General features: G+C 39.9%; 1 protein-coding gene across 4 annotated transcripts in view; it reads left to right on the forward strand.

Annotated features, from left to right (window-relative positions):
- Positions 1-14,894, forward strand: part of ryr1b (ryanodine receptor 1b (skeletal)) — a 95,111-nt gene that overhangs the window by 19,196 nt on the left and 61,021 nt on the right. For all 4 annotated transcript variants that reach the window (XM_049576561.1, XM_049576563.1, XM_049576562.1 and 1 more), the window contains exons 2-21: positions 1,530-1,652; positions 1,755-1,856; positions 6,805-6,879; positions 7,017-7,095; positions 7,500-7,612; positions 7,726-7,825; positions 8,060-8,156; positions 8,252-8,326; positions 9,059-9,215; positions 9,333-9,497; positions 9,723-9,844; positions 10,056-10,242; positions 11,248-11,383; positions 11,478-11,573; positions 11,914-12,032; positions 12,316-12,449; positions 12,591-12,832; positions 12,925-13,117; positions 14,008-14,224; positions 14,323-14,427. In XM_049576561.1, the coding sequence (XP_049432518.1) occupies positions 1,530-1,652; positions 1,755-1,856; positions 6,805-6,879; positions 7,017-7,095; positions 7,500-7,612; positions 7,726-7,825; positions 8,060-8,156; positions 8,252-8,326; positions 9,059-9,215; positions 9,333-9,497; positions 9,723-9,844; positions 10,056-10,242; positions 11,248-11,383; positions 11,478-11,573; positions 11,914-12,032; positions 12,316-12,449; positions 12,591-12,832; positions 12,925-13,117; positions 14,008-14,224; positions 14,323-14,427 (2,637 nt within the window). The remainder of the gene's footprint in view (positions 1-1,529; positions 1,653-1,754; positions 1,857-6,804; positions 6,880-7,016; positions 7,096-7,499; positions 7,613-7,725; positions 7,826-8,059; positions 8,157-8,251; positions 8,327-9,058; positions 9,216-9,332; positions 9,498-9,722; positions 9,845-10,055; positions 10,243-11,247; positions 11,384-11,477; positions 11,574-11,913; positions 12,033-12,315; positions 12,450-12,590; positions 12,833-12,924; positions 13,118-14,007; positions 14,225-14,322; positions 14,428-14,894) is intronic.

Here is a 14,894-nt window from a genome sequence, read left to right on the forward strand (position 1 = left end):
ACTAACTCATATTCTAACTCTGAGCTGAAACAGCCCGTAGTTTTTCCTTGCCTTCACCTATATCACAGCCACATCAAATGATGGCGATGGATGCAGGAAGCACAACTGATTTTGCACCTGTGAAGTCAGATTTCTCAGTCAACATAGCAAGCACCATTGACAATGATTGGACATCCACATAAAAGGTGGCATTTTTTCTCTTTAATGGTTCATAGTAAATGCAATAAAACATTTGTTTTATTTATTTCAAAATTTTAACTTGAGGACAAAACCCCATGAAATTCAACATCTCCTTTCTAAGACACAACACATGGAAATGGATAGGCATTAAAACAAAAGTTTGCTTTGTCTGTTTCCTGTTTTATCTTGTAGGTTCACTCCTCATGTGTCATGTCTGGTTGCACTTCCTGCCTTTGCTTGTTTTCCCACCTTAGTGATATCTGCTGCGCCCTGATTTGTTTCACCTGTTTCTCATCAACCCTGACATTACCTGTCCCCCATTATCACCCTCCTTCCCTCCTGTATTGGTCTCTGTGCTCCCCTTGTCTTTTGTCAGTTTGTCTGCGTTGGGCTTCTGTGCTCTTTTCCAGACCCTCTTCTTGTAGTTTTCGATTGCTTCCCAGCTTATTTTTTGTGTTTTTTTATTTGTTTGTTTTGCTTAAGCCTGCTTGTTTTGGCCTTTTGGTATTAACTTTATTTTATTAAAGTTCGCCTTTTGTTCCTTGAATATGTCTGCTTGGTATTATTCATTTGGGTCTTCTCTCTGAACCGTTAAACTTGACAGTTACTGTACAATTCTCATCTACACAAAACTAACGAGAAATGAAATAAAAGCTGCCAGACAAAAGGACATGGTGTAATTAGTCTACATAAAGAGCAAGTGCATTTGGGGTCAACAAGAGAATAGGTCTTCATGTCATGAAAAAAAGTAATAGGTCAGGTTAGGCTTGTTGTTCCAGTCTGTTGGTGCTTAAGTTTAAAAGTCTGTCTCCTAGTTTCTTTAAAAAATACAGGGACAATAAATAAAGGATGTTGAGTGTGTCTAAGTATGATGATGTAAATTAAACAAAAAGCTGTTTTAAGTGCAAAGTTTAGACAGCGTAAATGCAGTTAAAAGCAAAGAGCAACCAATAAAAATGTCTCCTAGCACATTTTAGTCATTGTTTACTGTACAGCAAGTGCCTATTTTTGTTTTATTCTATTCTTTCTATTATCTGCTGTAGGCAAGTTTTCCTCTTCTACACTCCATATGAAGCATGTCACTTAGTCAATAAAAGGTCACTTTTGTACACAACAATGCCTGCACTGAATGTCAACTCGAGGCAATCGTAGTGGAGAAGTGCTATAAAAAACACAAAACAATGTGAAAAAAACAAACATGAAAAAGCAGGCGTATCAGGGACAAGCAGCAGCAAACATTAGCAGATATAATGGAAATAAGTGTGTAGTTGAGAATGTAAGCATAAAATGATGTGTCCTAAAAATGAAAGGCCAGTGAATAAATGTGTTTGTTTGTGTATTGGCTGCAGGATGATCAAGTCGTTCTGCAGTGCACTGCCTCCGTCCTGAAGGAGCAGCAGATAAAGCTATGTCTGTCCTGCGAGGGCTTTGGGAACCGTCTCTGCTTCCTGGAAACCACATCCAATGCTCAGGTAAGATGCTGTCACTGTTCCTCCCTTTATTTGTCCTGTACTGCTTGTCACCTTGTTTTTATCAACCTTGATTTTCCTCTGTGGTGTTTGTACATGGTGCAGAATGTGCCCCCGGACCTGGCCATATGTACCTTCATTCTGGAGCAGTCCCTGTCGGTCCGCGCTCTGCAGGAGATGTTGGCCAACACGGTGGAGATGACCGAGGTAGGACTCAAAAACAGAAATAAAGAATTGAGTTAAAGGTAGAAGAACATATGGAGAGGGGATGGAGAAGTTTTTTTGCAGAGATGTAAGAAGGAAGAAATTTAGTTTATGAGTGACAAAGAAAGAAATATTTTCCCCATCTTTTCTGACTGATGAAAAAATGTATCTGTTCTTTTGACAAAGTATTCTACTGTGGCTAAATCCTGTCCCTCTTCCTGTCACATGGTGGAGTTCTTAAATTTTAGTTGGCATTGCTGATGTAGATTTGAGATAAACTGTTTAATCTGATTTTGTTGACAGATTTGCTTAAGCATCAAGCATGAATTCCTTTTACTGAGAGTAACACTGTGATATGTTTGGAAATGTTTGCTGTCTTCACACCTCCCTCAAAAACAGCCTTCCATAAATTTAAAAACTGTCCTTTTTACATGTTGTATCTTGTGATGTATCAAAGCTGTAGTTGGTCACTTTCATAAAAACAACTTTTTGTCATATTTGCTGAAACTGTCACTACATCCACACAACAGTACATGAGACAATCTGTGAAGTAAAATCATGTTCCTCTGCATCCTCATTGTGCTTTTAATGGCATTTGCAAGAAACCACTGCACGTGAACTGTCGTCAAACTGTCAAATCAAGATGCTGTTACTGCTTTGCCTATTTCTCGCCTCAGATGTATTCAGGAACATATTTTAGTGTACTGTTTAGCTGTCAAATAAGAGTAACCTGGCTGTAATGTTGGAATCAGTCTTGCCGAAAACTATGCACAGCCCTACTGTCAAAGCAAAACTTTCTAATTTTACAGCTAAACAGTACACTAAAATATGTTTCTAAACACATTTAAGGTGAGACATAGGAAATGCAGTAACAGAATCTTGATTCGTATTCGATCAGTGCTGCCTAGTTTGACAGTTTGGAGACATGATTGACATGATTGACAGCTGTGTTACATACTCCTCTGCTCTGGTAAGTTGTTGTCCTTCATCTGCGATAGATTCTAGCCTTTAGATGCACAAGAGGAGGAACAGGAACAATTTTTTTTTCACAGATTTCAGTCTCATGTACTTCAGGAAATATTACAAAAAATTATTTTTAGAAAAGTTAACAACTGTAGCTTCAAACACATGTTGAAATAACGTTTAACACATCCAGCTTGTGCAGCTTCATACTAATGTGGGACTCTTAAACAACCATCTGATTAGCTTGCTGTCTAACAAGATATGACATGTAAACAAGACTGTTTAGGAGTTATTTGAAGACATATTGGTCCTTTGCATCTGTCTAGGCTAAAAAAAAAGGTACCAGAAGAGCTTTCTTTGTTCTGGACTCAGATATATAAAGTTGTAATTAATCCTCTCATGTGACTATGAGTAGAGGGCAACCAAGCATATTTCCTAAAAATAATTCTTTAGTCTGCTTACCCTGGCTATGAAACTCATAATAAAAGTAGAACAAAATGGGACATATATAATATACATTGTACAAGATTTTGCCTGATAGATGATAAATTATGGTTTTATGTGTTTTTCCAGATTCTAGATTATGATTTAAAATATATGCCTGTTTTTATCATTTATCTACAGACAGTAGTCAAACCTCTAACAGGACAAACATGTTAGTTCATTTATTAGAAGACTTTGCTTTGATATCACGTTCCAGTCATGTTTTTGTTTGTTTGTCTTTAGTGGGACTACTTTTTTATTTAAATATGGATCACTGGTTGGGCGTTTGTCCATCATTTTTTTTACTTGTTATCTTACACCCCTCCCCTTCCCTTCCCTTCTTGCTCTCTGCCAAGCAGGCAGTCGATTTGGACCAATGGGTATGTCTGTTAATAATGTCTGTTTTCCTGTAACGTGTGTCCCAACCAACCTGGCAACTGTCCTTGTTCCTGTCCTGTTGCCCACTGGGTGTCCTATTAAATGAAATAGTACTGTATCATTCACACGTCTTGATTCATATCTGTTTAGCCCTCACACGAGGTGGTGATTGCTCTATACAACTGTCATTAAACTCTGGCTACAGTAACTGATGGGGTCCAAGCAAATAAGTCCATTATCTTTAGATTAATTTTAGATAATCTAAGCTGGTTTCATTTGACAAAAAAAGGCTGAATCTGCAGTTAAAAGCCAGTGTGTTTTGCACTTATGGCCTTTTTTCTACTAAGCATTTAGCCTATGTGTATGATTGAATTATCTATTCTTAAATAGAAAGCCAAGGTGTCACAATGTATCATTCATTTGCATTTCATGCAAAAAATATCACCAGCACATGTATCCTCATTGTTGTATGATAAATATCATGGTACTTCAGCTTGTTTGATGATCCTTTTGTGTCAGCACATTGTTCTTTGTTTCCTCATTCCCTTTTTATACAGAAAATGTTTTCACACTGCTGCAAAAAATGGTAATTAGACAAGCCTTATCTATCTGGCCTCACTTGAAATACATAGAAATCCATGCAACATTTAAAGGTTTAATGGCTTAAACTCTGTTGTTTGGTGTTGTATTTTTCTTTTCTAAAGGATAACTTGCCAAACATGGGTGATATCACATCATTCTGATATATATGCAATCATCTAGAAATCTAAGTTTGATGCAAGTCCCTCTAAATCAGGACTATAATTTAATGCAAAGTTTCTAAGTCAAAATATGGTGAAAGTGGGTACATCAGTGTGTAGTATTTAACTGATGAAATGTAATAATTCAGTAATCAAAGATGGATTGTCACACTCCCCAGATCGAGAAGGCATTGTGCCGATAAACTCAGGTACCAACCCACTCAGCATTCAGTTCTCAACTATTCCCAAGTATTTCTTTTATATTTGTGTATTTTTGGCCATACTCTTGCTAAGTTTTATACCTGTTTAGAAGACAAAATGTAAGCACCTCATTGTTAAAATCAAGGTGAAATAACAAATGTATTGTTAAGATTTAACTACAGCTCCTGTGACTCTTCACCAGCTAGTCCGTAAAACAGTAGAGATGGACTTACTGTAGCTGACGTGGACAGAAAACCTCATATTTTGTCTTTCTAAAAAAAAAATAGGCGAAAGAAACCTTGTTTGGCTGAGGCTTATGTAACTTAATCTTGCTTTAAGAGAGGCTCTCTTTTTGCAGCATTTTATTAGTTGCATTATAGCTCGTAGTTTAGTCCGTTACTGGCCTCATTGGAGTTGGAAGATGTGGATGAGCCAGGCTTTTCTAATGGTGAGCAGGAGAATGAGAATAGCATGGCATGCAGCCCAGTGGAGAGGCCCACCCACCTCTGTCAGGGGTAGATGGGGAAACCAGACACCACCAGACCTCTGGACAGACCAGTCTCCCTCCTAATACACACACACACACACACACACACACCACCACCACCAACACCTGTCCTAACCAAGCCTAGTGTTAATGCAGACCAGGGTTAATGGTATAAAGCTCCCACTTGACACACCTGCCCCAGACTCATCCAAGTGGATTATGGGTGCTTAACCCTACAAAAAGGCTAAGCATTATCTTCCTGTCTGTTAGACTAAATGGTTTCATTTGGCTGATCCATGTGTAACTGTTGCAGTAATTGTGTTTTCTTGTTGCATTCTTGCTGTATGCTGAGAAAAGGTAGGATGGATTAATGTTCTTTGCCTTTTGTGTGAGGTAATAATCTGTGGTGACTGGATTCAAAGGTGTACGTTTTTTTTTTTTGTTTTTTTTTTTTGCTTTGTCAGTCACATCATTATGATACCTTCTCTAAGAGCTATGATTTATAGCGTAGCAATGTCCCAGTTTCAGCAGTATCTCTACACTGCTTTGTTATTGATGTGGTTCTCGTTGTTATTATGTTGTATTTGCATAAGAATGGACCCCAACACGTTCTGTACGGTATTTGTTTAGGGAAAAAGTCATTGCTCAGTGATGTGGAGCTGTTTATTAATATTGCTTAATGACTATTATTTACAAATGACTCACGTTAGTATCCTTTTCAGGGATTTTTTTCTTAAGAGTACAATAATAAACCCTTGACATGCACTCAAGATTTAAATTGCCACCATTGTTTACATTCACTTTGCACAGCCATCTTATTCATACCAATCTAATCTTTCCTATTTATCCATCTCTAAAATAAAATGAGAGTAGATCTCCGAAGGATCAACATGGAGTAAACAGTCTAATCTTACACATCATATGCAATATATACAGTAAGATTAACGTACAAAATTGTGAGCATACAGTGCTAATACAACATAGAATTATAAAGTACAGTCTAAACAACTTACAGTATGTCATTGCAAGCTGATGATATGTTGAGATTACAGCAACTCAGTCGCTGGAAAAGACGTTGGTATTGTATGTTTCTGCAAACCACTGGTATGTTACATTTGCACATTATTTTATACAGCAATGAGCCCCCAAATACACTCACATTTTGGGGCTAAAAAGCTACAGGAGACACAGTGATGAGCCCCTGAAACACACCCATGTTTGGGGCTAAAAACATCAGGAAAATCAGCTACAGGTCCCTAAAAACATCCTCCTTTAGGGGGTTAAAAAGCTGATGGAAACACAGCAATGACTTGCTAAAAAACAACTGGTTTTGTTGTTTGTCAGTCTCAAACAGTGGTCTGCAGCTTGTCAAGTGTCTTGCCCAGGTGACCCGCCACCCACTGTCCCCACCATTTCCCAATAACAGTCAGCTCATATATTAACGTCACATTAGAAACACTGATTGGATTCTATGGAACATGCAAATGTTGTGTATTTGTGGTTTACAGAAATGTACAATGCCAACATTTTCTTCCGGCAACGTGGCTGATCACATTCATTGACAGTTTGGCTTTTAATAATGTGTTCCTCTGACCTCTGGACTTAAAATATATCCTTGTTTTCCTCCCTGTCTAATCAGTGTATTTGAAGTGTACAGTAGATGTTGACAGGCTGATCTCTTTATCTTCCTTCCCTCCAGTCGTCCCAAGGTGGAGGCCATCGTACCTTACTGTATGGTCATGCCATCCTTCTGAGACACTACCACTCATGCATGGTAAGACTGCATCCAAAGAAAATAATTGAACAAAGGCAGCTTTGATTTCAGTTTCCGTGCTGTAGTATACAGCCATATTTTTATATGCGTTTTTGGCAAAGTGGTGTTCATGTCCTGAATGAAAACTTTCTTCCCAGTACCTGAGCTGTTTGACTACATCTCGGTCACTCACAGACAAGCTGGCCTTTGACGTGGGCTTACAGGAAGATTCCACTGGTAAAAACTACTCTTGGAAATCCTTTTTCAAGATGTAATACAATGCTTTTTTTTCTCAGTCTGCATTTAACTGATTACTGAAACTCATTATCCTCGAGTGGAATTGTTAAATTGCTTTTTATGAGTCTAATATGGTTTTAGAATTTTGCTGAATTGGCCATCTAAAGCTACTGACATAAATTGAGTCAACAGTGCATATCTTCTATTGTGGCATATTCCTTTCACTGTAGTTTGGCTGAGAAATAGAAGCATTGTTATGATAATGGGGGCTGTGAGGGAGTGGGAGTGTTGTAGGTAAACAGAGAGGGCTTTTGTTTCAATACACTTGAGTAAACATTCAGTTATAATTCTCGGTGTCTCTGTGGGGAAACTAACGTCGCTGTTTATTCTTCCTCTTCATGCAGGTGAGGCATGTTGGTGGACTATTCACCCAGCCTCCAAGCAAAGGTCAGAAGGTGAAAAGGTCAGGGTGGGTGATGACCTCATCCTTGTCAGTGTGTCCTCTGAGAGATACCTGGTAAGACTCCTGATAAATTTGTCCACCTCACTGTTGCACAGTGGAAGATATAGACATGTGTAAGCTGTGCTAAACTCAGTCTTTTTCCGCCTATTCTTGTCCACTGTCCTTAGCACTTGTCCTATGCCAGTGGGGATTTGATGGTGGATGCCTCCTTCATGCAGACTCTGTGGAACATGAATCCAATTAGTTCGGGATGTGAACTAGCTGAGGGTACAAACGTGCTTTACACATCGTGCTCCACAGCCACCAATGCTATGCAGCCCACGCAATTCATAAACACACATGTACACATTTATTTATATTGGTGATCTACCAGTTTTATAGTTGTATTTTTAAATGTCAGCTGTAAGCATGCAGAATATTTGGAGGATGATATTGTGATATTGTGTGTAATCAGAAATGACAACTTTCTGCACTTATTATGGTGTGTATTCCTCCTCTCAGGGTTTCTGACAGGCGGTCACGTTCTCAGGCTGTTCCACGGCCACATGGACGAGTGTCTGGCCATCGCTACACCAGAGGAAGGAGAAGAAAAGCGCAGGTATGAGGAAGAGGACACAGTATTTCCAAACAGAAAAATATCCTGTTATTTGACACTGTTTGATTGTATGTGTCTGTGCCCTGACTCCGCTGCAGGATGGCTCACTATGAAGGCGGTGCTGTGTGCAGTCAGGCTCGATCCCTGTGGAGGTTGGAGCCCCTCAGAATCAGGTGATTGTCCCCTTGAGGTATCCTTTAAACAATAAGCGATATTTTTTGTGATAAATTGATAAGGTGTGGAGTATTTTCCTGCCCTATATTATTACTAAAACTGAGCAATCTGCTTGAGTATAAGAATTATTGGCATAACTTCTTACTTTAATGGTTGTGCAAAGTTTTTTTTTCTTAAGCATTTTTCCTTTATTTAATTAGCAGTTTAAAAATGTGTTAAAAAGAGACAAGAGGATAAATGTTCTCAGCCATAAATGAACTGATTAAATGGATGTTATGATCATCAAAATCTTAACCCAACATGATGTCAGAGTAAATCGCTGGGTTTTCCAGACCATTATAAGATTTAGACGCAGGCCTAAGGGTTTTTTTTTTTTTTTTTTTTTCCTACAGCACCTAAGTCAAATGAACAGCAAGAAACTATGCCAGGACATGTTTTGCTGTCATTTTTGGTTGAATTAAAAGTTCATTGCCATTTGAGAGGGTCTACTTGCATTATTATGCTAATATAATATCATTAAATCAGTGGCATAAAATACTGTTTATCACAATTTTTTCTGGGACAATATATCATCCAACAAAAGTAGTTATTATGACAAGCCTACATATAAACCTCTAGACCACAAGGACAATTTTTTTTTATCAACAAACACTAGATAATGATATAGTAGTAATTAATAAACTCTGCTGGCTTTTTAATATAATGTTTTTTTTCTCACTTTCTTCCCGTAGTTGGAGTGGTAGCCATATGAAGTGGGGGCAGTCTTTCCGTATTCGCCACATTACCACAGGCCGGTACCTGTGTATGGATGAGGAGAAAGGTCTGTTGGTGGTCGACCCAGAGAGGGCCAACACCAAACTATCCGCTTTCTGCTTCCGTGTTTCAAAGGTCAGAATTAACATTTTGGTTTTTGTCTGTCCGTCTGTTATAATGCTGACTTCTTCACTTATTGACCTCTTTATGATTTCCCTCCACCCCTTCTTTCCACCTGGTTTCCTTGAGCAGGAGAAGGTGGATGTGGCTCAGAAGCGTGATGTTGAAGGGATGGGCATTCCAGAGATAAAGTATGGAGAGTCCATGTGCTTCGTCCAGCACGTGTCCACAGGCCTGTGGCTCACATATGCCGCCCTTGATGCCAAAGCTGCTCGTTTGGGAATGATGAAGAGAAAGGTTTGGATAATTCTGATGGTGGAGATAAGCAAGAGTTGTGTTTATATCTTTGGGTTTCGTAAGAGAAAGCTGGTTTCTTAAACTTCCCCAGTATCCTAAGGACAAGATAAACATACTTGCATAGCTGTTACATGACACAGGCACCGAAGATGGACCTTGTTAGAGAAGGATGGAGAGAATTGGAGCATACTATCTCTAACATAATTATGCTGTCCATGTCCCCAGGTCATTCTGCACCAGGAGGGTCATATGGACGATGCTCTAACTGTGTCCCGCTCCCAAACTGAAGAGTCTCAGGCTGCTAGAATGATTTTCAGCACTATTGGCCTCTTCAGACAGTTCAACAAGTGAGTATATACATTTTCAAATGTGGGAGGACAAAATTTCTCATAATGACAGAATGCAATAGTCTTCATAAAAATTACCTGATATCTTCATTATGCTCATCTGTTTACAGTCCGCATTGTAATGTGACCATATCTTGATCTGAAACATGCAAACTATGGAGAGGAATAAAAAAATGTTTTTACAGTTGCTGATTTGTTCGTGGTCTTTCAGGGGTTTGGACTCCCTGAGTGGAAAGAACAAGTCACCAGGGTCTGTGTCGCTCCCTTTGGAGGGGGTCATCCTCTCTCTTCAGGATCTCATCTTCTACTTTCGTCCTCCAGAGGAGGAACTGGAGCACGAGGAGAAGCAGACCAAACTTCGCTCTCTCCGCAACCGGCAGAACCTCTTCCAAGAGGAGGTAATCTGCATGCTGCCTGCAAAGCGTCACACACCCTCACACTTCCCATATCGATTGATTTTTACGGTCTGGTCCTATAACTTAATTACATTCACTATGCAAAGAGGGAACTTGATTTCTATGCCCTCATGCATTTTTGTTAAGTCATTTATTTATTTATTTTTCTTAACTTTTACATCGTATACACTTATACTTGTTTTTATCACTTGTGAGGACAATGTGTTGACTTATACCATAGCATACAGCTCGGGTACCCTAACCTACATACCTAAACCCAAACCTTACCAAAACCTTAACTTGTAACTTGAACCAAATCCCAAGTCTTAACCAAATGGACAAGCACACACACACGTTTTATCGCTGTATTTGTGAGGACCTTACTTGAGTTAGTGCCAAATGTATAACACTACCTTGAACCACCCCAACTTTTGATTTACCTCAGATTGCAGTTGCACCAAATCCAGTGTTGCGGCAAGAATGCCACTCCTCTTATTCATGTGAAAAGTTGAAACAGATTCGATGTTTGTAGAAACACAACCTAATGTCACACTGCGGTGGCCAATTGTGACTGTCAGTCAGACCGGAAAGATGTCCGCAATCCACAGAAACAAGTAATACAGTCTCTTTTTATCATCAGATATTATATTGAACAAAATAAATTAAGTTTTGTGTGAACATCTTGTGTGTACTGTGCTTAAAAGGAGAGTACTGACTTTATTTCTGTGTGCATACGTGTGCCTTTTTTGTGGTAATAAAGATAATAAAGTTTGGCTTTCTTTCCACCCTCCACTCCCCCACAGGTGGGCCATTTAAGTGACACTCCCACACCACTGCACAACCCTGCAGCTAATCAGCCTTAGAATAGCCCTAATTCTAGCCTTAACCCAAAGGCACAAAGCTGCCACCAACAGCAACAAAATACATATTAAAAAGTAATCAGAATGATGTGTGCATAACCTTTCTGCCCCCCCCCCCCCTTGTGTTTCTGTTTTCTTTCTCTCTCAGGGAATGATCACCATCGTGCTGGAGTGCATCGACCGCCTGAACGTGTACAACACTGCTGCTCACTTTTCTGAATTCGCCGGGGAGGAAGCTGCAGAGTCCTGGAAGGAGATTGTCAACCTTCTTTATGAGCTGCTGGGTAAAATTACCACCATAAACTTAAAGTACAAATGAAATGCTACCTGTACTGAATAAAGTAACATCATTTCACTCTTTGTGTCTCCACTGAACAGCTTCTCTAATTCGAGGAAACCGCTCTAATTGTGCGTTGTTCTGTGACAACCTCGACTGGCTGGTCAGCAAGCTGGACCGTCTGGAGGCCTCTTCAGGTATCACATGTACCTCACTTCGAATTGACTAATTGCTTCTAAGGTTTGGCTGGACTGATTGTACTTATTAGACACAGCTTAAACTTTTAAACAGTTGAGGCTCATGAGATCCTTAGGCACAAATCTCTGTGTAGATCTGAGTAGTTAATTTTGTGTTCTTTGATAGCCGTGTTGTATGTAGTTGGTTTTTAAGCCATTTTACTTCTTTTGAACCATGTTCTTATTAATGATGTCTTAAAGTATTAGCCTCTTGCATTACTTTCTCCTATTGATGCATTGCCTGTTACTGCTGTTAAAAATTGCCAAGAGCTGATCATATTCTTCCTCTCTATACATTTAGGTATTCTTGAGGTGCTGTACTGTGTGCTAATTGAAAGTCCTGAGGTTCTGAACATCATCCAGGAGAACCACATTAAATCCATCATCTCTCTTCTGGACAAGCATGGAAGGAACCACAAGGTTTGTCTTTTTTTACTGCCAGAAGCAGGGTAGGAAAGTAACATCAGCCAGCAGCCATTCAATTGGTGCCAGCTGGCAGGGTAGGCTACTTAACCAGACACTTTTGCAGGTGGTGATTTGGAAAGTTTTAGCATCCTAAAAGTGTGTTTGGCTGATTAAAAAACAGTTATTGGTTATAGAATTCCTTTAACAATTGTCACCAGTGGATGACAGTGTGAACTGTCTGCTCTGCTCTGCCACATTTAAACACAGAACTGATTGTAATGTCTGTCTTGGTCTTTAGGTCCTGGATGTCTTGCGCTCTCTTTGTGTGTGTAATGGTGTAGCTGTGAGGTCCAACCAAAACCTCATCACTGAAAATCTCCTCCCGGGTCGTGACCTCTTGCTGCAGACCAACATTGTAAACTATGCCACAAGGTACTTGAACTGCTGTTAATCTGTTCTATAAATTAAAGGGTCTTTTCTGTTTCTAACTCATATTTTTCTTGTTAAAGTCAACAACCACTCTGTCAAGTGTTGTCTGTTAAAGCTAATGTTTTCTTTCTATTCTGTGCTCAGTGTCAGACCTAACATCTTCCTGGGCACATGTGAGGGCTCCACGCAGTATAAGAAATGGTACTTTGAGATGATGGTAGATTACGTGGAACCCTTCGTGACGGCGCAGGCCAGCCACCTGCGTGTGGGCTGGGCTATGACTGAGGGCTACAGCCCCTACCCTGGAGGAGGAGAAGGCTGGGGAGGCAACGGTGTGGGAGATGACCTGTATTCCTATGGCTATGATGGACTGCATCTATGGTCAGGTAAGGTGATTCCCCTAAGTTATTTACTACACCATTTTCCATTGCTATATGTCATATTATATGACTTCCTCACTCTCTGCTCTGCCGTTCAGGTACTGTACCTCGCCAGGTGGCTTCGCCCAGCGCGCACACCCTGGCTGCAGACGATGTCGTCAGCTGCTGTCTGGATCTGAGCGTGCCCAGTATCTCCTTCCGTATCAACGGCCACCCAGTTCAGGGCATGTTTGAAAACTTCAATGTGGATGGCCTCTTCTTCCCTGTCATCAGCTTCTCTGCAGGCGTCAAGTAAGTAGAAAAAAAAAAGAAAGTTGAGTTTCAGTTTATTTTGTCATTTTGTGTTAAGTTGATTACAAATTTCATTGATTTGCAGGTTAATGTCTTCATTTGCCTAGTACAACAGTAAATTAATGTAACAAATGTTAATGCAGTGCAATTATGCAGGCACAGAGGTAGATTTGGTTTCTTAGTATGTTAAAGTTGTGTGATTTTATACACCAGTGACGCAGGAATATACATACAGAATTTCAAAATCATGAACAAAAATGCTAAAAAACTGGCAGAATATTTAAAGGTATACTAAGTACCATTCTTGGTTACAGACTGTGAACAGGCTCACCAGCAAAAGCAAAAGTAAAAGCCAACCCCACATTCAATGTCAACTGGCATTTTGCCTCGCTATATTTTCATTTTTTTGGCACTGTCTTTCTTAGATGCCTGCTGCTTACTGCCTACTACCTTTTTGTAAAGTCCCAACCTCACCTGAGCGCTGTCGGGGTACACCCCCATAAATGTTCTGACACAGAAAATAGAAAGAAAATTGCATTTTACATGCATTTTCATTCTTTTAGTTTTGATTTTATAAATATGTCTAAATCCTTGAAATGATCTTTCAAATAATCCCTCTGAAGCCTACAGTGTCTTGTCCCCCAGAAGAGATTTTACAGCTGCTGTGTGTAATGATCCCTCACAGTGCTGAGACAGTGCTAATGGCAAATTGACTGATGAACGCAGGGAGGGAAACACAGGCTCAGGAACTGGCACAGAGATTAAATCGATGTTTTCTTTATTATGAGTCTTATAAAGATCAAGGCACTGTTGCCACAAAGGATTTAAGTAGTACATAAAGATCTCTCTGTCAAATAGAAAAAGATTTGACTCTGTTTCTGTCACCTCAGGGCTCGGTTCCTCCTTGGTGGTCGTCATGGAGACTTCAAGTTCATGCCCCCGCCTGGCTACGCCCCGTGCTATGAGGCTCTGCTGCCTAGAGAGAGGATGCGTATTGAACCCATCAAGGAGTACAAGCACGACTTCCAAGGCGTGCGCAACCTGCTGGGTCCCACTCTGTCCCTCACCCACACCTCGTTCACCCCCTGCCCTGTGGACACTGTTCAGGTAAAAGCCTCAAAACCTAAAATCACACTCTGATGATGTCATTAGAGTGTCTGCTATATTAGTTTCTTTGTGTTTGCTTCCTTTCCTTTGCTGTATAGATTGTGTTACCACCCCACTTGGAGCGTATCCGAGAGAAGCTGGCAGAGAATATTCACGAGCTCTGGGCTGTCACCCGTATTGAGCAGGGCTGGACCTTTGGGAGTGTGAGTATGGAGTCAGCACTGCAATACAGATGCAACAGTATTGATTTGACAGCCTCCGATTTAGATGATTTGGAGCTCTTGAGTAATATGATAGTAATATTTCAAAAACATAATGTATTATTTTTACAACAAAAATCAGGCTGTAGTTCATTGTTTAGTATAGGAGCCCAGTATGTGACTTTTCATTTTCTAATAAAAGGATTTGTGTCATCACCTTCAAGGGAACTTTGGTATTTTTCAACCTTGACCCTATTTTCCTATGTTTTTGTGTAACAACAATTTTTGAATTTGGTCCAGTATTGAGAGACATTGCTGCAATGTAAGCCCTACGTGCAATTGTTCACTGTCAATTTATGTCCACTGAAAGTGCTTGTTTTTCTTGCTCAAGGAGTAGTCTTGTTCTGAAATCTCAGGAGAGGTGACTTGTTGCAGAAAGGCAATGGTGGAAATGTTAGTGAGAGCTGGAG

This window comes from Epinephelus fuscoguttatus, linkage group LG5 (genome assembly GCF_011397635.1).
Source record: "Epinephelus fuscoguttatus linkage group LG5, E.fuscoguttatus.final_Chr_v1".
Taxonomy (NCBI): domain Eukaryota; kingdom Metazoa; phylum Chordata; class Actinopteri; order Perciformes; family Serranidae; genus Epinephelus; species Epinephelus fuscoguttatus.